Source organism: Hemibagrus wyckioides, linkage group LG25 (assembly GCF_019097595.1).
Source record: "Hemibagrus wyckioides isolate EC202008001 linkage group LG25, SWU_Hwy_1.0, whole genome shotgun sequence".
Lineage (NCBI taxonomy): Eukaryota > Metazoa > Chordata > Actinopteri > Siluriformes > Bagridae > Hemibagrus > Hemibagrus wyckioides.
In genome coordinates, this window is record NC_080734.1 from 2,127,183 (window position 1) to 2,150,891 (window position 23,709).

General features: G+C 38.9%; 2 protein-coding genes across 2 annotated transcripts; one reads left to right on the forward strand and one right to left on the reverse strand.

The window, feature by feature from the left end:
• Positions 1 to 2,918: 2,918 nt before the first annotated feature.
• Positions 2,919 to 5,091, forward strand: LOC131345775 (uncharacterized). The gene is made up of 6 exons (XM_058378832.1): positions 2,919 to 3,057; positions 3,145 to 3,489; positions 4,276 to 4,362; positions 4,493 to 4,591; positions 4,696 to 4,733; positions 4,896 to 5,091. The coding sequence occupies exons 1-6, from the start codon at positions 3,006 to 3,008 to the stop codon at positions 5,013 to 5,015; spliced, it is 741 nt and encodes a 246-aa protein (XP_058234815.1). The 5' UTR covers positions 2,919 to 3,005; the 3' UTR covers positions 5,016 to 5,091.
• A 6,067-nt stretch (positions 5,092 to 11,158) lies between these two features.
• LOC131345556 (uncharacterized) lies at positions 11,159 to 13,346 on the reverse strand. The gene is made up of 6 exons (XM_058378492.1): positions 13,208 to 13,346; positions 12,776 to 13,120; positions 11,944 to 12,012; positions 11,705 to 11,809; positions 11,563 to 11,600; positions 11,159 to 11,400 (listed from the first exon to the last, which is right to left on the reverse strand). Exons 1-6 carry the CDS (start codon positions 13,257 to 13,259, stop codon positions 11,281 to 11,283), a joined length of 729 nt encoding a protein of 242 aa, XP_058234475.1. The 5' UTR covers positions 13,260 to 13,346; the 3' UTR covers positions 11,159 to 11,280.
• Positions 13,347 to 23,709: the final 10,363 nt, after the last annotated feature.

Here is a 23,709-nt window from a genome sequence, read left to right on the forward strand (position 1 = left end):
CACACATTTATAGAAGTGTTCCTGACTGCAGCAGCTCTCACACCATGCAGTAGTTTCAGTTTAACAGAAATAGCATTGTGGTTTAGTTTCAGAGGCTCAGTGTTATAGCCAGCAGATCACACTGACTTATTTTGGGTCAACAGTCTAAATGTTTTTCTATTAGAATCTCAGGCTGGAACACAAAAGCTGGACTTCATTCATAAAAATGTCTATAATAAATATAATGCAGTATATTAACAACACTATTTATACAGACTCATAAAGTATACAGACTTATACAGTGCTGTAACTGTGGACTTCTTGTATAACAGAGAAAGAATCGGTATTAAAGTATAAACTCACATCATTAGGGAGATATGGATAATTTAAGGATTAACCTGGATAAAACATTCAGAATTATTTATTTAATTCATTATTTAGTCTATGAGTCCAGCAGTTTCACACCTTTGATGTGGTAAAAACCTTAATGGCCTCATGCTGCTGTTTGAGATGTTTGTGCTCTAGTGTCCATCACACCAGAGAGTGTGTGTGTCAGTGTTAGTGGAAACAGCTCTGTGGTTTAAAGTGAGAGATACAAACAAAAGACAGAAAGAGATGTTAGACTTTTATAAAGCCAGAGATTAGAACATTAGAACAGAAGTTAAAACTCAGAGACACATTTCATTATTGAGAAACTTCAGTAATGAGAACAGAACTTTAAAATCCAGAATTAATTCAGTTCATCACCTCGACACAGTGAATGTTAGTGTTTTAATCTAAGTTTATTTGTGTAATCAGGGTGTTGTAGTGACCAGTACATTCACACCAGAATGAGAGTTCTTTATTAAATAATGTTAACTTAAACTTAGGCCTGACTTTAGAAAGGCTACTGATCTTGCAGAACCCAACAAAGCTACACACACACATACACACACACACACACACACACACTCACACACACTCTGTGAGAAGAAGCTGTACCACAGTCTGCTGGTGCAGGATCTGATGCTGTGATACCGTCTGCCTGATGATAGCAGCAAGAGCAGTCCATGGTTCAGGTGACTGGAGTCTCCTGCCTGCACCGCCTGGTGTAGATGTCCTGGAAGGAAGGAAGCTCACCTCAGATGATGTGCTGGACTGTCTGCACCACTCTCTGTACAGCTCTGTGGTTGAGGGTGGTGTTGTTCCTGTACTTGTTCTTTATGTCCAGGTGGGAGAGAGAGCAGTTTGTAGGGTGAAGGTAATGGCATTGTGAGTGGAACAGAAGTAACGATAAGCAAACTGCAGTGAGTCGAATGAGGCAGGCAGAACAGAGCAGATGTCTCTGATGAGCTTCTCAAAGTATTTATTGACAATGGTGGTCAGAACAACAGGACATCAGTCGTTCAAGCAGTTTATCACAGATTTCCTTGGTATGGGCACAATGGTGGACATTTTAAAACATCTGAGGATTACAGACAGCTAATTAGCCTGTGTGTACTTTAAGGACACATCCAGGGATACTGACTGGACCCACGGCCTTGTGGAAAGTCACCCATCAGAAGGATAGGGTTACATCTGCTACAGTGACATGTGACCTCTGTAGTACCTCTCTCCACAGGGGTGGGGTTGTTTGAGCATAAAAAGTATTCAACTCAGCCTCTAGAGAGGGAGCGATGTTCATAATGGAGAGTTTATTTCCCGTTCTGTTCTGTGACACTGACCCTTAACCAATATCAGCCTGGGGAAAGAGGATTAATAAGTGAGAACAAGGAAAAAACACATTCCTGATGAAAGATGTTACAGTGTCCGAATAAACTAACTGGAACATGACACAGAAACATGTCGGGGTGCAAAAGGATTTGATATAGTGTAGGTTCCTCTGATCTCACCATGAGTTGTTGACCATAATACATGACCCCTTCCTCCACTGCTTCATCGAGAGGCATTTTGCCATGTCCGCATGGTACACAGGGAACCCTGTGGGCTCTGGAACCTCCACAGACAGTGTTTCAGTGAGGTCCAGGAAAAATCCCCAATATAAAAATGTAATGTGACTTTTTAAATGATGTATTAGTAGTGAAAAGATTTTATTATTTTATTATAATAGACGTACATTTTCTTACCATCTTATTAGGAACTCCTGCACATCAGTCAGTCATGTGACTGCGTAATGCAGATCATGCAGATCCAGGTCAGCTGTCTGAGACTGGACACTAAACACTGTTAAAGACTGAAGACTGGGCTCTGTGCAGGACACTCGAGTTCTTCCACTCCAACCTTAACCTTAACACATCATGTCTTCATGGAGCTGCTTTGTGCACAGGGACATTGTCATGCTGGAACAGTGTCTGTTCCTCTTAGTTCCAGTGAAAGGAAACTGTAATGTTACAGCGTACAAAGACATTCTACACAATTGTGTGTTTAAACTTTGTGGAACATGTAGAAATGTCATTAATGTCAGCATAGTGTGTGTGAGTTCTGGTGGTGAGACAGTTCCTTAATATCACCCAACTCACACACATAACTGATCTCTGAGACGTGTCTGAGACTGAACAAGGTAACTGCTTTGCTGTCAGTCGGCTCGTACCCTTGAGACACTTTCTATACTTCTTGAGTGTTTTGTATTTTCAGCTACAAAAACAATGAAGTAAATAAATATTTAAGGTCATTGAAGGTACAACACTGGAGCTTAAGCTTAAACTGGAAGCTCAAAAAGTAAATTAGCATTCTTTAGTTTGACTGTTAGCAAATTTTTTTAGAAAATAAATTTTTCCCTACAAGTACTTCATTAATCTTCTTCTATCAGAGCGGTTCCAGCACACAGGACTGATAGAGCTCCAGTATATCATATCTGTAAAGTCATGTGACTCATCACAGCATCAGAATAGACAAGAATTCACTGTGAGCTTCATCTCATTACAGCTAATGGACCAATCAGATCAGTCCACAGCTTCAAAACATCCAATCAGGTGTGAGTCTGGACCTGGTTTTCTACTGAACACACAAGTTCATTCCCTCACTATCACTTCGTCTGAACAGGAACGATGACCACACTCTTTGTCGCTCTTTGTGTTCTTTTTTCTCTCTTCACAGCTGGTGAGTAACATTCTGAAAACTTTAACTTCAATTAATTCAATATGAAATATTACTGTATTATCATTAAATATTAAACACTTTTTACAGTAAATTCTTCTGACATCAAGGAGCTTCATGTGAGAACAGTAAAGAGTGGAGAAGATGTAACTATGGAGTGTAACATTAGCAGTGTCACAGGGAAAGATAAAGTAGTTTGGTTCAGACAGAGTTCAGGAAAATTGCCTCAGATTTTTGCAAAACCATACTCGAACAATTTAGGCTACAAACTTGCTGATGGATTTAATGATAGTCGCTTCAGTATTAGTGTAAATGACCAAAAATTTGATCTCAATATTAAAAATATAAGAGAAGATGATGGAGGAGAATATTTCTGTGGAGAATCAGAAGGAAGTGTAACGAAGTTCACATCTGGAACACATCTGCAATTTGAAGGTAAACAGTTTTACTCTGATAACCTGCTAATTCCAGATCAACACTTTAACCAGAATTATGTGTACATATTAGGGATGCCACAATACTCAATATAATATTGAAGCGTTCGGTACGATCTCCACGGTTCAATACTCGTATGTGAATCACGTTTTTTTCGTTTTTTTGTTGAAATAATTAGAAATAATTTCCATGTGTTTTATTTCTCTCTGAACCGCCTGTTTGTGTTTGCTTGTACTGTATGTCTATGTGCTGAGACAGACACGCCTCCCCGTCAGTAAATATCCAATCAGTGAGCACTAAAGTTAGGAGCACTTAACCATGCTTGTGATGCTGGTGTCAGATTTCACAATCTAACCCTGGAGAGTGGAGAAGTGAGGCAAAAATACGAGAAAGCACCGCTGCTACCGTCACGTCCTTTTTTTTAGCACTGAGGTAATTCCTGACCTCTACGGAAAGACGCACAAAAAAATCTAAAACGAATTGGCTAAAGCACAAAGATGTGTACATGTGTACAAGTAGATTTTTGTATTTAAGTAAAATAAAGAGAATTGCATCTTACTGTTCCTGTCACCTAAGCAAAGAATAATGAAAAAAAAACCACTTTAATTTGCCAAGCCATCAGAACCGACCCGAAAACCGTGGTTAAAAAACCGAGGTACGAATTGAACCGTGGGTTAACTGTATTGTTGCATCCCTAGTACATATGCATTAAATGTTGAATATTTCACATTATTCATATTTAGTATCATTTCTGTTTATTTGCTGCTTTCATAATTTTTTTTACAGATCAAGAGACGACACACCGTCGTACATCCAAAACTAGAAATTCAACAAGCAGCGGTGATAAAAATTCAGCCGGCAGTGGTGGTAATGGTAAGAATTTGGCTTCCTTTCACTGTCTATAACAGAATGTTCCATAGTGAAAACCTCTCCCTGTTAATAAATCATAAAATATTTATAAAAGTTGTAAATTTATACATCGTGTGCATTTTCATCATTTCAGGTGAAGACCATTGGATTATTCCTTTAGCCGTCTCCAATATAATCTCTGTTATTGTAATCACAGTTCTGGTTGGAGTTTTATATAAAAATCACAGAAAAGGTTTGTTTACTTTTATTATTGTTGTTATTTATAGAGTTATTGTATAAAGTCTAAATGTGAATCTTTTCTACATTTAATCTTTACTTGTGTGTATTATTGTTCAGATTCTTCATCAAGCAACCATCAAATTCCCACCAATCAGGTAATCCAGTCTTCTATTAACTGTGATTCTATTCTGTTAAATAAATCCACATCTGAATGCACAGAGAATTTTAATAGACAATTATTCACCAAAATATCAGAGTAATCATTATTTTAGTCTTTAATCCTCTCTGGTTAATAAACAGCTCTTGTTCTTTATCAGGCTGCTGATGATGATGTCTTGAACTATGCAGCTGTGAGTTTTGCTAAGAAACCTTCATCCTCCAGAACATCCAGAGAAAAGAGCCATGAAGACGTTTATGCACAAGTTAAAATAAAATAGAGAATTTAAATCATCAGACACTGGAGATTTACTGCTGTAAGGCACATTTTATTAGGTCATGCCTGATAAGGGGAAAGGGGGAGAGGAAGATTACTGTTTTCCAAAAAATTCAATATAAATTCATCATATATTTTCTGAATATAATTATTATAATTATTATTTTTATATAATTATCCTGTGTATATTTGTTATATATTTATAAATAAATAATAAAACACTTTATCAAAGGAAATATTTGAAGTTTAGAGTACATTATATGTATATACAGTATATAAAAAAATTATATAAGTAATTTTAATGTTTCCAAAATTAATTAAAGTCAACTACCTGAAATATATTCAAATATATTCAACTTCCACACAGAGGAATTAATTCTGAACCATTGTTATGACTCCAGATGCTACATTTAAGATATAATACACTGCTCAAAAATAATAAAGGAACACTTTTTAATCAGAGTATAGCATCAAGTCAATTAAACTGGGATATTGATCTGGTCAGTCAGGCTGAGTTCACACTGCATGATTTTCAAAGTGTTTGGATCACGGTTGTTTTCACATTACACAACTATCTGTGTTAGCATTCAGTCTCTGCTGTGTTCACACTGCATGATGGATCGGGGACAGGAGCTTTCATACTGCATGACTTCACAATATGAAGAATCACAGACAACTCTGTCTGATCCACAAACTGTGTTTCACAACTGAACATGCACAAAAAATGATAAGGAAATAAAGCGAGAGAGAGAGAGAGAGAGAGAGAGGATAAGTGAAAAAATAATGAGAAAGAAAAACATAAAAATATTAAAGACAATGCACATTATGTACATACAGAGGCTCAGGCAAGACTAGCTATGACAGCAAAACTAAAAGTTGACAGAAGTTGACAGATATGAGGGCTTTCTGAGAAATTCAATTCAATTCAATTCAATTCAAAGAACTTTATTATCCCAGGGGGAAATTCCTTTGCCATGTTACAGTTGCTCTAATGAAAATAAAATATAAGAGAAAAAGAAAGAAATAAAGCGTCCATCCACACCACAGTCAGAAATGAGCCAGGAGAGGGCTGTTCACTTAACACGTGTTCTAGACTATCAAGTCAATGGTGATAAAGGATGTACTAAGATCAACTATAAATATAGTTGCAAGCAACGATGATCGGGTCCAAGCAACGGTGCCATCGCTGCCCAGGTGCACCAGACACAGTGGGCACAGTGGGTACATGCATTTAAAGGGGAAATACCAAAAGTACAAGAGTGATAATTTGGGTCTAATGAAAGTGATCACAGCAATGTACACTGATGGCAAAAAAAACCTGACTGTCCGTCTAAACTATATAAGGACAAACGTGACCGTTTGGGTGTAATGAAACAGATCATAGCAATGTCCAGTGATGTCAAAAGGGACAATGACTCTCCCTCTGAACCATATTTATATATCAGTTTATATATATAGATCTAGAGTCACCCAGAAAAATGTATACACATTTCAGGAAAAGAAAAATATGTATAGATATTTTATTACTAAATTTATTGCTATACATTATAGATTGATATATATGATGATATTGTGATAATAATATGTTAATTTTAATAATATTATTCTAATATAATTTACATCATACTATTTTTCTTTTCCTGAAGTGTATATACATTTTTTGGTTGACTCTGTATATATATAAATTGTGAACATGAAGCCATGTTAAATACATACATAAATACATAAATAAATAAATAAATAAATAAATAAATAAAGGGGAAAGAGCCTCTAGTGGACATAGTGTAGTACTGCAGGAGTCAGGCCAAAACCATGTCTAGTCAATGGACTGATGAATGTAAAAATTTGTTGTGAGCCGTTTGAGCATCACAAAATCATGAAACTAAGCAAACTTACTCACAACCAGTTGTTCTTTCTATGTAAAATGTTTTGAAACATTAGGACTTTCCACTGTTAAGATATAAGAACATTAATTTTCTTCTATTATGTCCTTATTTAAATCTTCACCATAGCAACATCATTCACAATATCACAAATTCCTTCACAGTTTCACATCAGCCATGTCCTGACATTATTCTGACTGATTTTCAACCAAATCAGGAGAAAGTAAGGGACAAAACATTAGATTTCTAAAAGTGACACACTTCCTCCTGCCAGTTGGTGGTGCTATGACTGAGACTCACAGTAGTCATGTCCATGTGATCAGCTTTCTTCTCTTAATATTACGTTGAGGTTTGATGTACATCACTCAATATACACCGAAGTTATTAGCCACTTCCTGTTTCCTTTTATTCACCATAAGTTTAAGGGTTCCTCACGGCTGAACCGTTTGAGATCAAGAATCCCTTCACAACTTTAGATCCTCAATGTCTTCAGATCATATTGGACCCTGTTTGATCAAAATAATATAAATCCCCTAGGAGAAGTATATCAAATTCTAATGGGTGCATTTTTCAAACATCCCAAAATAACTGACTTCCTGTTAATCAGATCCCATGACAGGTGGATGAACGTCATTTTGCTCAATGAGATCTAAATGTTTACCGGCTCTCATGCATATACGTGCAAGTGAATATGAGCTGTGCAGCTATATTTCTGACAAAGTTCCAGGGGGCGCTGTGACAGCCCTGTGCCACGCCCGGGGACCAGCCACACTGGACTTTCTCATAAACATTTACACGCTATATGGGAAATATTTTGGAACATTAGGCCTTTCCACTTGTAAGATATGAGAAGATTCATTTTCTTCTATTATGTTCTCATGTAAATCGTCGCCATAGTAACACGATTCAATGTATCAAAAATTCCTTCACAGTTTCACATCAGCCATGTCCCGACATTATTCTGACTGATTTTCAAACAAATCAGGTGAAAGTAAGGGAGAAAATATTAGAGATTTCAAAAAGTGACACACTTCCTGCTGCCAGTTGGTGGCGCTATGACTGAGACTCACAGTCGTCATATCAGTGTGATCAGCTTTCAATGCTTAACATAATCCTAAGGTTTCATGTAGATCACTTAATGTACACAGAAGTTATTAACCACTTCCTGTTTCGTTTTATTCACCATAAGTTTAAGGGTTTAAGTTTGGTGGTTGTATCAATGTCTTGAGATCATATTAGCCTGGGTTTGGTGGTGGTCTGTCGAGCTATACACCCCACTCCTAATCTCCCAGTGTTTGCCAGTTTCCAGTGTAACCACTGCCCTTCCCCTGGTCGGAGTCAGGGGTGTCGCTAGGGCTCGAGCCCCGGCTGACTTTAATCTAGTCCCGAATGGAGTGTAGAGGAATTAAGTAAATGTTGATCTGTTTATTTGAGTTCTGTTGTCGTTTACTGTACACGATTTTGACTGACATCTCTCTCCACACACACACACACACACACACACACACACACACAGGCCAAAATACCACGAGTGTGTGCTGGAATATTCTCTAGAACCGCTCTCGCGATACTTTAATGTCCTACACCTATCGGTCTGCACAGTGCCGCTTTCACACCACGTGACTAAAACACCTTACAGCCCTTGACCGCGACAGCAATAAAAATAAAATGGTCAGGAAACACAACAATCTTATTATTCTGATAATAGCCTGACTTTTAATATTTAATGTTAACACAGTTGATAAAAGTCGGCTAACAAATGTATGTTGTGTCAAAAAGGAGGCTCACTGTCTCTGATTCTGAAAATCCCTGACATATAGGACCCTTTAAAATATTATTCCATACCCAAGACCTACAAAAGCCTTAAATTAAATAAGATTAAAGATAGATCTAAATAAAATATAAAGTGTTAAGACATTACAGTCTGAACATCATGACTATCTATTATTTAACTAATGCAGTATTTAAGTTAAAATACAGACATGACTTATAGGTGAACAATGGACCAGAACAGACTCCATCATTCAGCTGTTCTGTCTATTGATAAAGGAATTCTCAGCACTAGAAATACTAGTATGGTGATTGACCGTTTTGCTCAAGTCCAGTCTCGGAGATACTCTCTGATGATTCCACCCTCAAAGAAAGAGGATGGAAAAGTCACCAAGAGCATGAAGTAGACAAGATACAGACAAGCAGCAAGACAGATGAGGGATGAGAGAACAATAAGAGAAGAGAGGCTGTAACAAATAAAATAAACAAAGAACGTTACATACAGTAGTTCCAGTATAAATGAGGAATGAAATAAGAGGTGCAAGTGTAATACAGATTATTGTAAAATAATAATAATAAAGGATCTACACGACACTGCTTCACACACAAGCTGTAAAAGAGATAATATTGCATGGCATACCTGTGTGAGAGAAAATCTCATGAATTTAATGAACTCCTTTTTTAGTAGCAAGACTCTGAAATGATGGGAGGAGTCAGAAAAAAGATTGAATGAAATTTTCTAAAGCTGCATACTGTTTGTGTTCATTTGTGTTCATTATTAAACAATATTACATAAAAATGCTCTTACAAAACGTGTTATTCTTGCTTACCCCCGCTCCCTAATTAGACCCTGATGGTTCAGGCTCAGCTCCTGATGTTTTCAAATTCTAGAAATGCCCCTGGTCGGAGTCTCATCACTTGGTGGTGCCCACTGGTGCTGTGAATGGATCTGTGTGGACCAGGAGACAGCCATGGACAGAGCCACTTGGAGACTTTCACACCGTCACAGATCTGCAATTTCATCTGTCAGCTTGTGACAGCAAAGAATTAGTGTCTATAATGACCTCAGAAACTACACTGACCTAATAGTTCCTCATGGGCCATTGATTTCTGTTGTAGAAAGGACATTAATCAGCTACAGTTACATTATTTACTGTTTAGTGTCACCCAAATGAGGATGGGTTCCCTTCTGAGCCTGGTTCCTCTCAAGGTTTCTTCCTCCTATCATCCCAAGGAGTTTTTCCTTGCCACTGTCACCACAGGCTTCTCATTAGGGACAAAATAATTAAATAATTTAATTTAATAATTTATTCTTATTTCTATTTATTTATTTATTTTATTTTTTTCCCCTCCTCTTTCTCTGTTTCTCTTCTTTTGTAAAGCTGCTTTGAGACAATGTTCAGTGTAAAAGGCGCTATATAAAATAAATTGAATTGAAATAATCTGTAAATGTCCCTCCTAATGAAGAACATGTCCCTCTGAATCCCTGCTCCATACAGGATGTTGAGAAATAAATCAATGTGGGCGTTTGTAAAATGTCTTGTCCATTGCAGTGTCATTGACCATCTTGAAAAGGTTTTCTTGTCCAGTCTCAGTGCCTGGTAGCCCCACCCCTTTGTAAGAAAGCTGTAACTGTTGAGTGCATAAAGTATCTAACATTCACACTTGTTATTGTCTGGGTGAATAAGTGCATCATCTGGGTACTTCAAAAGCTCTTTGTCTTCTTCTTCTTCTTCTTCTTCATCATCTTCTTTTTCTTCTTCAGTCTGAACACACTACTCACAAAATATATATTATTATTCTATCCAATTGAGCAGAATTGTGTGTAATTATAAACGACTCTGCTACTGTACTGAGTTTAATCTGAGAGCTGTTAATGATCCTCGTATTTCACACATATTTAAAGATGTCTGTGTTTTTCACACTGTGTCTTCCTGCATCTCAGTCAACAGGAAATAATGCACCAGTCATTTCCTCCACTCATACACTCTGTCCATTTGTGGGTCTCCTGCTGTTATTTACCCCTGTATAATATATTTGTAATAAGACTCATAGTGAAAAAATGGAAGTAATGAACTTATGGGGAAATGAAATAGATGAGGTTAGTAGTTTGATCCTTTAATATCCTCACTTTGACAGATGGTTTTATGTTTCCTTCATCAGGACTATCTGATCACGCTGTCCACAGAGTGGACCGGACTGGGAGTTTAACACTTTAGCAGCCCGAAGCCCTGAGACTTCAACTTGAATATATTTCAGGTAGTTGACTTTAATTAATTTTGGAAACATTAAAATTACTTATATAATTTTTTTATATACTGTATATACATATAATGTACTCTAAACTTCAAATATTTCCTTTGATAAAGTGTTTTATTATTTATTTAAAAATATACAACAAATATATAGTATAAACAAATTTTACACCAATGTGCACATAAACACAGGATAATTATATAAAAATAATAATTATAATAATTATATTCAGGAAATGTAACAATATTGAATTTTTGGGAAAAACAGTAATCTTCCTCTCCCCCTTTCCCCTTATCAGGCATGACCTAATAAAATGTGCCTTACAGCAGTAAATCTCCAGTGTCTGATGATTTAAATTCTCTATTTTATTTTAACTTGTGCATAAACGTCTTCATGGCTCTTTTCTCTGAATGTTCTGGAGGATGAAGGTTTCTTAGCAAAACTCACAGCTGCATAGTTCAAGACATCATCAGCAGCAGCCTGATAAAGAACAAGAGCTGTTTATTAACCAGAGAGGATTAAAGACTAAAATAATGATTACTCTGATATTTTGGTGAATAATTGTCTATTAAAATTCTCTGTGCATTCAGATGTGGATTTATTTAACAGAATAGAATCACAGTTAATAGAAGACTGGATTACCTGATTGGTGGGAATTTGATGGTTGCTTGATGAAGAATCTGAACAATAATACACACAAGTAAAGATTAAATGTAGAAAAGATTCACATTTAGACTTTATACAATAACTCTATAAATAACAACAATAATAAAAGTAAACAAACCTTTTCTGTGATTTTTATATAAAACTCCAACCAGAACTGTGATTACAATAACAGAGATTATATTGGAGACGGCTAAAGGAATAATCCAATGGTCTTCACCTGAAATGATGAAAATGCACACGATGTATAAATTTACAACTTTTATAAATATTTTATGATTTATTAACAGGGAGAGGTTTTCACTATGGAACATTCTGTTATAGACAGTGAAAGGAAGATTATTTTATCCATATTCTTACCTTCATCATCGCTGCTTGTTGAATTTTCAGTAGTAGATCCAGATGTAGGACGGTGTGTCGTCTCTTTATCTTTACAAATAAATTAGAAAAGCAGCAAATAAACAGAAATGATACGAAATATGAATAATGTGAAATATTCAACATTTAATGCATATGTACTAGGGATGCAACAATACAGTTAACCCACGGTTCAATTCGTACCTCGGTTTTTTAACCACGGTTTTCGGGTCGGTTCTGATGGCTTGGCAAATTAAAGTGCTTTTTTTTCATCATTCTTTGCTTAGGTGACAGGAACAGTAAGATGCAATTCTCTTTATTTTACTTAAATACAAAAATCTACTTGTACACATGTACACATCTTTGTGCTTTAGCCAATTCGTTTTAGATTTTTTTGCGCGTCTTTCCGTAGAGGTCAGGAATTACCTCAGTGCTAAAAAAAAGGACGTGACGGTAGCAGCGGTGCTTTCTCGTATTTTTGCCTCACTTCTCCACTCTCCAGGGTTAGATTGTGAAATCTGATATTTACTGATATTACTGATATTTACTAAAGATATTTACTGATGGGGAGGCGTGTCTGTCTCAGCACATAGACATACAGTACAAGCAAACACAAACAGGCGGTTCAGAGAGAAATAAAACAGATGGAAATTATTTCTAATTATTTCAACAAAAAAACGAAAAAAACATGATTCACATACGAGTATTGAACCGTGGAGATCGTACCGAACGCTTCAATATTATATTGAGTATTGTGGCATCCCTAATATGTACACATAATTCTGGTTAAAGTGTTGATCTGGAATTAGCAGGTTATCAGAGTAAAACTGTTTACCTTCAAATTGCAGATGTGTTCCAGATGTGAACTTCAGTATACTTCCTTCTGATTCTCCACAGAAATATTCTCCTACATCATCTTCTCTTATATTTTTAATATTGAGATCAAATTTTTGGTCATTTACACTAATACTGAAGCGACTATCATTAAATCCATCAGCAAGTTTGTAGCCCAAATTGTTCTGGTATGGTTTTGCAAAAATCTGAGGCAATTTTCCTGAACTCTGTCTGAACCAAACTACTTTATCTTTCCCTGTGACACTGCTAATGTTACACTCCATAGTTACATCTTCTCCACTCTTTACTGTTCTCACATGAAGCTCCTTGATGTCAGAAGAATTTACTGTAAAAAGTGTTTAATATTTAATGATAATACAGTAATATTTCATATTGAATTAATTGAAGTTAAAGTTTTCAGAATGTTACTCACCAGCTGTGAAGAGAGAAAAAAGAACACAAAGAGCGACAAAGAGTGTGGTCATCGTTCCTGTTCAGACGAAGTGATAGTGAGGGAATGAACTTGTGTGTTCAGTAGAAAACCAGGTCCAGACTCACACCTGATTGGATGTTTTGAAGCTGTGGACTGATCTGATTGGTCCATTAGCTGTAATGAGATGAAGCTCACAGTGAATTCTTGTCTATTCTGATGCTGTGATGAGTCACATGACTTTACAGATATGATATACTGGAGCTCTATCAGTCCTGTGTGCTGGAACCGCTCTGATAGAAGAAGATTAATGAAGTACTTGTAGGGAAAAATTTATTTTATAAAAAAGAAATAGCTTCTAATTTACTAACAGTCAAACTAAAGAATGCTAATTTACTTTTTGAGCTTCCAGTTTAAACTTAAGCTCCAGTGTTGTACCTTCAATGACCTTAAATATTGATTTACTTTCATGTTTTTTAGCTAAAATACAAAACCCAGTCTCTTAAAGGCATCTTCTCAGTGACAGCTAAGCAGTTACCTTGTTCAGTCTCAGACACGTCTCAGAGATCAGTTATGTGTGTGAGTTGGGTGATATTAAGGAACTGTCTCACCACCAGAACTCACACACACTATGCTGACATTAATGACATTTCTACATGTTCCACAAAGTTTAAACACACAATTGTGTAGAATGTCTTTGTACGCTGTAACATTACAGTTTCCTTTCACTGGAACTAAGAGGAACAGACACTGTTCCAGCATGACAATGTCCCTGTGCACAAAGCAGCTCCATGAAGACATGATGTGTTAAGGTTAAGGTTGGAGTGGAAGAACTCGAGTGTCCTGCACAGAGCCCAGTCTTCAGTCTTTAACAGTGTTTAGTGTCCAGTCTCATGTCCACACACACATTACCACACTCTCAAACTTTTAAAATGTCGACCATTGTGCCCATACCAAAGAAATCTGTGATGAACTGCTTGAACGACTGATGTCCTGTTGTTCTGACCACCATTGTCAATAAATACTTTGAGAGGACATCAGAGACATCTGCTCTTTTCTGCCTGCCTCATTCGACTCACTGCGGTTTGCTTATCGTTACTTCTGTTCCACTCACAATGCCATTACCTTCACCCTACAAACTGCTCTCTCTCCCACCTGGACATAAAGAACAAGTACAGGAACAACACCACCCTCAACCACAGAGCTGTACAGAGAGTGGTGCAGACAGTCCAGCACATCATCTGAGGTCCAGGAGACTCCAGTCTCCCGAGTCATGGCCTGCTCTTGCTGCTATCATCAGGCAGATGGTATCACAGCATCAGATCCTGCACCAGCAGACTGTGGTACAGATTCTTCTCACAGACCATTAGAATGTTGATCTCCAACTGATAACAGCACACTAACACAACCCACTCTATCTTCCATGCACTGCACTGACTTGTTCATTACGGATCTAAATCTACAAACTGCTGCTGATAAAATGAAAGAAACTTCTACAGGATTCTGACCTCAGACGTCACTACAGTCTTAAACACTACTCAGTTCAGTTTCACCAGAGTTACACACACAGGGGGCGGAGTCTGACCAACACAGATGTGTGTCTCAATTTATTTAATAAAACTGAGTTTTAACTTCTGTTCTAATCTCTGGCTTTATAAAAGTCTAACATCTCTTTCTGTCTTTTGTTTGTATCTCTCACTTTAAACCACAGAGCTGTTTCCACTAACACTGACACACACACTCTCTGGTGTGATGGACACTAGAGCACAAACATCTCAAACAGCAGCATGAGGCCATTAAGGTTTTTACCACATCAAAGGTGTGAAACTGCTGGACTCATAGACTAAATAATGAATTAAATAAATAATTCTGAATGTTTTATCCAGGTTAATCTTTCAATCTCCACAAAGGTGTGAGTTTATACTTTAATATCCACTCTTTCTCTGTTATTCACCCTAAAGGACTTAATAACAGGCCTTACACAGTTACAGCACAGTCTGAATAAATAGTGCTCTTTATATATTACATGATATTTATTAGAGACATTTTTATGAGTGAAGTCCAGCTTTTGTGTTCTAGTATGAGATTCTAACATAAAGACATTTTAGACTGTTACCATGACCCAAAATAAGACAGTGTGATCTGCTGGCTAAAACATTTAGCCTCAGAAACCACAATGCTATTTCTGTTAAACTGAAACTACTGCATGGTGTGAGAGCTGCTGCAGTCAGGAACACTTCTATAAAGGTGTCAAGAGCTTTCTCAGACTGGGCCTGAACACTTCTGTCCACTCTCATGTGTGTTACAGTTAAACTCGCATATTAACCCTCTAACCAAACAAAAGGGGAAAAAGGTCTTTACCATTAAGACCTTGCTGTTCTGACTATCCAGAAGAAAAACCTACAGGTTGTGGCGCTCACTCCTAACCTAGTGCGCATTACAATAAACAACTAAAGATGTGTACAAAGTATATCATGTGATATCTATCTGTCCACTTTTATAACGAAAAAAATAATGAAATAAAAAAATAAGTAAAATAATAAATTAAAAATAAAATAAATAAATAAATATTGAAAAATATACGATGATCGGGCCCAAGCATCTGCGCCATCGCCACCTAGGCACACCAGACACAGTGGGTACATGCATTTGAAGGGGAAATACCAAAAGGACAAGAGTGACAATTTGGGTCTAATGAAAGTGATCACAGCAATGTCCACTAATGGCAAAAAGACAACTGCCTCTCCCTCTGAACTATATAAGGACATAAGTGACAGTTTGGGTGTAATGAAACTGATTATAGCAATGTCCAGTGATGTTAAAAAGGGACAATGACTCTCCCTCTAAACCAGGGGTGTCAAACTCATTTTAGGGTGAGGGCCGGATGAGAAGAAATGTGACCATGTGCGGGCCGAATCTCCTTTTTTTTTAAATCATAGTGCACCAAATTACAAATTAATTTGCAAATAAAAACCTAGAAAGACACAATATTCTGTAAAACTGCATTTAATAAGTCCTCAGAAACTGTTCATTAACACTCTTATTCCTTTTTGAAAAAAAAAATGTTGTCTAAGTAATGGCAATCAAAACCCTTTCCTTTGAACATTTTTTCATACTTTTTTTTTTTACATATTTGTCATACTTTTTAGTAATGAGAAAATAATTGTACTCTTTTTGCACAGCCATGGCTTTTGAGCAGATTAAACATACCGGCTTGCCGTTGACCTCACAGAAGAAATACTTCTCTTTCCATTTCTCCTGAAACATCCGCCCTTCCAGATCAATTTTTCTTTTTTTGGACATTTTTAAAATCGCGGGTGCTTGCCACACATCTTCAATTAGCCGACGTGTTCGAAATTTGATTTAGGCGCCACTTTAGAAAGCGCATGCGTGTTAGAGGTTCCGGCAGAAGAGCAATAGAAGCGCAATTAAATGATCAATGATAAAAAATGAATAAAACCAAACACAATATTGCAGCGAATACCATAGACTTTATTTAATACTACTACTACTAATAATAATGATAATAAAAAAGATTGTGCAGAGAATCCACGGCCACTTCCAGGACAGCAGAGACTCCCGGCGCATGTGGCAGGGCATCCAGGCGATCACCAACTACAGGACAACTTCACCTTCCTGTGACAGTGACGCCTCCCTTCCAGAAGCGCTGAATGACTTCTACGCTCGGTTTGAGGCACAGAACAACACAACAGCGAGGAAGATCATCCCTCCTCCTAATGACCCAGTGCTCTGTCTCACCACAGCTGACGTGAGGAGAACTCTATGCAGAGTCTGCTGGACCAGACAACATTCCTGGGAGAGTTCTCAGGGAGTGTGCGGAGCAGCTAGCAGATGTCTTCACTGACATTTTCAACCTCTCTCTGAGCAGCTACATCATCCCAACGTGCCTCAAGACAACGACCATCGTCCCTGTGCCAAAGAAGTCCACGGTTTCCTGCCTCAATGATTATCGTCCCGTCGCACTCACACCAATCGTGATGAAATGCTTCAAGAGGCTCATCATGAGGCACATCAAGTCACAGCTACCACCCTCGCTGGACCCCTTGCAGTTTGCGTATCGTCCTAACCATTCCACGGACGACACCATCACCACAACCCTCCATCTGGCCCTCACACACCTGGACTGTAAGGACTCCTACGTTCGAATGCTGTTCATAGATTTCAGTTCATCATCCCTCAGCAGCTGATTGAGAAGCTGAGTCTCCTGGGCCTGAACACCTCTCTCTGCAACTGGATCCTGGATTTCCTGACTGGGAGACCTCAGTCAGTCCGGATCGGGAGCAGTATCTCCAGCACCACCACACTGAGCACTGGAGCTCCTCAGGGCTGTGTGCTCAGTCCATTGCTGTTCACTCTGCTGACTCACGACTGTGCAGCAATGCACAGCTCCAACCACATCGTCAAGTTCTCTGTGGTGGGTCTCATCAGTAAGAACGACGAGTCAGCTTACAGAGAGGAGGTGCAGCATCTAACAGCCTGGAGTAAAGACAACAACCTCTCCCTGAACGTCGACAAGACTAAAGAGATGGTTGCTGACTTCAGGAGAACACAGAGTGATCATTCTCCACTGTTCATCGACAGATCCTCTGTGGAGATCGTCAAGAGCACCAAATTCCTTGGTGTCCATCTGGCAGAGAACTTCACCTGGTCACTCAACACCAGCTCCATCACCAAGAAAGCCCAGCAGCACCTCTACTTCCTGTGGAGGCTGAGGAAAGCCCATCTCCTTCCCCCATCCTGACTGTGTTCTACAGAGGGACCATGGAGAGCGTCCTGAGCAGCTGCATCACTGCCTGGTTTAGGAACTGCACCGTCTCAGATCACAAGACCCTTCAGGGGACAGTGACGACAGCTGAGAAGATCATCGGAGTCTCTCTCCCCTCCATCAGGGACATGTACACTGCATGCTGCATCCATAAAGCTAACAGCATTGTGGATGACCCCACACACCGATCACACACACCCCACACTCTCACACACACTCTTACACACCCCACACACCCCTCACACACACTCTTACACACCCCACACACCCCTCACACACACTCTTACACACCCCACACACCCCTCACACACTCTCTTACACACCCCACACACCCCGCACACACACTCTTACACACCCCACACACCCCTCACACACACTCTTACACACCCCACACACCCCTCACACACACTCTTTACCCTCCTGCCATCTGGAAAGAGGTACCGGAGCATTCGGGCCTCACAACCAGACTGTGTATCAGTTTCTTTCCTCAAGCCATCAGGCTTCTCAACACCCAGGACTGAACTTTTCAACACACACACACACACACTCAGGACTGAATTGTATACAACTCTCTGTCTCTCTCACACACATGTACACACACACACACTCTCTCTCTCTCTCGACTGTGTGGACGCACACACACACACAATTTATATTGTTCATTACTTATTGCACTACCTCAACCTGTCACCTGCTGCTATAGTTATATTTATGTTTATTTCTATTTGCACTACCTCAACCACTGCTGTGTTTTTTTGCACAATATTTTTACATCATTTCATTTTATCTTATTTTATTTCACTTACATTCCAGTACACGTTCTTTTATTTCCTTTCAGCGCTAAGTGTCCTGTGTTCTTTTGTGTTGTCTTTATTGTATTTATTGTCTTTTGCACTGTCTTGTCTATGCTCTGTTTGCACCTAGCTGCACACTGTGCACTTTACGTGGCTAAGACAAACTTCTGTCCTAGCTCTGTGGTGTTGTTTTGTGTTGAACTCTATGTTGTATGTTATGTAGCACCAGGTCCTGGAGAAACGTTGTTTCATTTCACTCTGTACTGCGTCAGATATATGTGGTTGAAATGACAATAAAGCTTCTTGAATCTTGAATCTTGAATCTTGAGTCAGGCCAAAACCATGTGAATTCAAAAGGCTGATAAATTGAAAATATTGGTGTGAGCCGCATGAGCATCATACAATAACGCAAATAAGGAAACTAGCTCACAACCACTTTCTCTCTCTATGTAAGATATTTTGAAACATTTGGACTTTCCACTCATTAATATCTTCTATTAATTTTCTTCTATTATGTCCTGTTGTCCACTCTAACAACATCATTCAAAATATCACAAATTCCTTCACAGTTTCACATCAGCCATGTCCTGACATTATTCTCATTGATTTTCAACCAAATCAGGAGAAAGTAAGGGACAAAATATTCGATTTCTAAAAGTGACACACTTCCTGCTGCCAGTTGGTGGTGCTATGACTGAGACTCACAGTAGTCATGTCTGTGTGATCAGCTTTCTTCTCTTAACATAAAGTTAAGGTTTGATGTACATCACTTAATATACACCAAAGTTATTAACCACTTCCTGTTTCCTTTTATTCGCCATAAGCCACGCCCGGGGACCAGCCACACTGGACTTTCTCATAAACATGTACACTCTTTATGGGAAATATTTTGGAACATTAGGCCTTTCCACGTGTAAGATATGAGAAGATTCATTTTCTTCTATTATGTTCTCATGTAAATCGTCGCCATAGTAACACGATTCAAGATATCAAAAATTCCTTCACAGTTTCACATCAGCCATGTCCCGACATTATTCTGACTGATTTTCAACCAAATCAGGTGAAAGTAAGGGAGAAAATATTAGAGATTTCATAAAGTGACACACTTCCTGCTGCCAGTTGGTGGCGCTATGACTGAGACTCACAGTCGTCATATCAGTGTGATCAGCTTTCAGTGCTTAACATAATCCTAAGGTTTCATGTAGATCACTCAATATACACAGAAGTTATTAACCACTTCCTGTTTCGTTTTATTCGCCATAAGTTTAAGGGCTTCTCACGGCTGAACTGATTTGAGGACAAAAATTCCTCATCAATTTACATTATCAATGTCGAGATCATATTAGCCTGGGTTTGGTGGCGGTTGTATCAGTGTCTTGAGATCATATTAGCCTGGGTTTGGTGGCGGTTGTATCAGTGTCTTGAGATCATATTAGCCTGGGTTTGGTGGCGGTTGTATCAGTGTCTTGAGATCATATTAGCCTGGGTTTGGTGGCGGTTGTATCAGTGTCTTGAGATCATATTAGCCTGGGTTTGGTGGCGGTTGTATCAGTGTCTTGAGATCATATTAGCCTGGGTTTGGTGGCGGTTATAATAATGTCTTGAGATCATATTAGCCTGGGTTTGGTGGCGGTTGTATCAGTGTCTTGAGATCATATTAGCCTGGGTTTGGTGGCGGTTATAATAATGTCTTGAGATCATATTAGCCTGGGTTTGGTGGCGGTTGTATCAATGTCTTGAGATCATATTAGCCTGGGTTTGGTGATGGTTGTATCAATGTCTTGAGATCATATTAGCCTGGGTTTGGTGGCGGTTGTATCAATGTCTTGAGATCATATTAGCCTGGGTTTGGTGGCGGTTGTATCAGTGTCATGAGATCATATTAGCCTGGGTTTGGTGGCGGTTATAATAATGTCTTGAGATCATATTAGCCTGGGTTTGGTGGCGGTTGTATCAATGTCTTGAGATCATATTAGCCTGGGTTTGGTGGCGGTTGTATCAATGTCTTGAGATCATATTAGCCTGGGTTTGGTGGCGGTTGTATCAATGTCTTGAGATCATATTAGCCTGGGTTTGGTGGCGGTTATAATAATGTCTTGAGATCATATTAGCCTGGGTTTGGTGGCGGTTGTATCAGTGTCTTGAGATCATATTAGCCTGGGTTTGGTGGCGGTTGTATCAATGTCTTGAGATCATATTAGCCTGGGTTTGGTGGTGGTTGTATCAATGTCTTGAGATCATATTAGCCTGGGTTTGGTGGCGGTTATAATAATGTCTTGAGATCATATTAGCCTGGGTTTGGTGGCGGTTATAATAATGTCTTGAGATCATATTAGCCTGGGTTTGGTGGCGGTTGTATCAGTGTCTTGAGATCATATTAGCCTGGGTTTGGTGGCGGTTGTATCAGTGTCTTGAGATCATATTAGCCTGGGTTTGGTGGCGGTTGTATCAGTGTCTTGAGATCATATTAGCCTGGGTTTGGTGGCGGTTATAATAATGTCTTGAGATCATATTAGCCTGGGTTTGGTGGCGGTTGTATCAGTGTCTTGAGATCATATTAGCCTGGGTTTGGTGGCGGTTATAATAATGTCTTGAGATCATATTAGCCTGGGTTTGGTGGCGGTTGTATCAGTGTCTTGAGATCATATTAGCCTGGGTTTGGTGGCGGTTGTATCAATGTCGAGATCATATTAGCCTGGGTTTGGTGGCGGTTGTATCAGTGTCTTGAGATCATATTAGCCTGGGTTTGGTGGCGGTTGTATCAGTGTCTTGAGATCATATTAGCCTGGGTTTGGTGGCGGTTATAATAATGTCTTGAGATCATATTAGCCTGGGTTTGGTGGCGGTTGTATCAATGTCTTGAGATCATATTAGCCTGGGTTTGGTGATGGTTGTATCAATGTCTTGAGATCATATTAGCCTGGGTTTGGTGGCGGTTGTATCAATGTCTTGAGATCATATTAGCCTGGGTTTGGTGGCGGTTGTATCAGTGTCATGAGATCATATTAGCCTGGGTTTGGTGGCGGTTATAATAATGTCTTGAGATCATATTAGCCTGGGTTTGGTGGCGGTTGTATCAATGTCTTGAGATCATATTAGCCTGGGTTTGGTGGCGGTTATAATAATGTCTTGAGATCATATTAGCCTGGGTTTGGTGGCGGTTGTATCAGTGTCTTGAGATCATATTAGCCTGGGTTTGGTGGCGGTTGTATCAATCTCTTGAGATCATATTAGCCTGGGTTTGGTGGCGGTTGTATCAATGTCTTGAGATCATATTAGCCTGGGTTTGGTGGCGGTTATAATAATCTCTTGAGATCATATTAGCCTGGGTTTGGTGGCGGTTGTATCAGTGTCATGAGATCATATTAGCCTGGGTTTGGTGGCGGTTATAATAATGTCTTGAGATCATATTAGCCTGGGTTTGGTGGCGGTTATAATAATCTCTTGAGATCATATTAGCCTGGGTTTGGTGGCGGTTATAATAATGTCTTGAGATCATATTAGCCTGGGTTTGGTGGCGGTTATAATAATATCTTGAGATCATATTAGCCTGGGTTTGGTGGCGGTTGTATCAATGTCTTGAGATCATATTAGCCTGGGTTTGGTGGCGGTTGTGTCAATGTCTTGAGATCATATTAGCCTGGGTTTGGTGGCGGTTGTATCAATGTCTTGAGATCATATTAGCCTGGGTTTGGTGGCGGTTATAATAATGTCTTGAGATCATATTAGCCTGGGTTTGGTGGCGGTTGTATCAGTGTCTTGAGATCATATTAGCCTGGGTTTGGTGGCGGTTGTATCAATGTCTTGAGATCATATTAGCCTGGGTTTGGTGGCGGTTATAATAATGTCTTGAGATCATATTAGCCTGGGTTTGGTGGCGGTTATAATAATGTCTTGAGATCATATTAGCCTGGGTTTGGTGGCGGTTATAATAATGTCTTGAGATCATATTAGCCTGGGTTTGGTGGCGGTTGTATCAGTGTCTTGAGATCATATTAGCCTGGGTTTGGTGGCGGTTGTATCAGTGTCTTGAGATCATATTAGCCTGGGTTTGGTGGCGGTTGTATCAATGTCTTGAGATCATATTAGCCTGGGTTTGGTGGCGGTTATAATAATGTCTTGAGATCATATTAGCCTGGGTTTGGTGGCGGTTATAATAATGTCTTGAGATCATATTAGCCTGGGTTTGGTGGCGGTTATAATAATGTCTTGAGATCATATTAGCCTGGGTTTGGTGGCGGTTGTATCAGTGTCTTGAGATCATATTAGCCTGGGTTTGGTGGCGGTTGTATTAATTCCCTAGGAGTATTTCAAATTCCATTGGGTTTAGCAAACAACTCAAAATACCTGACTTCCTGTGGATTAGAATTAATAACATGCAATGTGAAAGATGTTCAGCTCAATGACCCCAAAAGTGCCCAGATGACTGAAAAAAAAATAATTAAAAAAAATAATAATAATAGTAATAATCCTTAGTAGAGGGTCCGTCCACACTATTATTGCTTGGGCCCTAATTAGGATGCAATGGGAATGACAAATGTTGACAGAACGAAATAAAACAGGATGAATAGAGATTAACACAACCGCAAAAGGGTGAGTAACTGGAATGATAACAAAAAGACAGTTTTAACTAAAAGTGATAAAGCAGCGAGTCGAGACGGCTGGGGCACGTTTTCTCCACAATCTCATTTAAACTGATGGAAATTTTACTTGGAGAAGTTGTAGAGGTTCTAAATGTCTGTATGTGTGACTAGAAGCTGTTGGTGAATAGACATTGTTATGGCTAGAGATTATTTGTGCAAAATATTAGGGACAGATCTGTGATGGAGACTAGGTGGCAGGACTCAAGGCTAAGACTCAGGGCTATCTGGATCAGGTGATGATCAGGTGTTGTAATGTAGCCAGTGATTGTCAATGTTTTCCTT

Excerpts from the sequence above, each read along its gene's own strand:
- LOC131345556 (XM_058378492.1), bottom strand. The coding sequence starts at position 13,259 with ATGACCACACTCTTTGTCGCTCTTTGTGTTCTTTTTTCTCTCTTCACA. Across the intron at positions 13,121-13,207 it reads TTTTTCTCTCTTCACAGCTG|TAAATTCTTCTGACATCAAG; the intron begins GTGAGTAACATT and ends CACTTTTTACAG. Across the intron at positions 11,401-11,562 it reads ATCAAATTCCCACCAATCAG|GCTGCTGCTGATGATGTCTT; the intron begins GTAATCCAGTCT and ends GTTCTTTATCAG.
- LOC131345775 (XM_058378832.1), top strand. The coding sequence starts at position 3,006 with ATGACCACACTCTTTGTCGCTCTTTGTGTTCTTTTTTCTCTCTTCACA. Across the intron at positions 3,058-3,144 it reads TTTTTCTCTCTTCACAGCTG|TAAATTCTTCTGACATCAAG; the intron begins GTGAGTAACATT and ends CACTTTTTACAG. Across the intron at positions 4,363-4,492 it reads AGCCGGCAGTGGTGGTAATG|GTGAAGACCATTGGATTATT; the intron begins GTAAGAATTTGG and ends TCATCATTTCAG.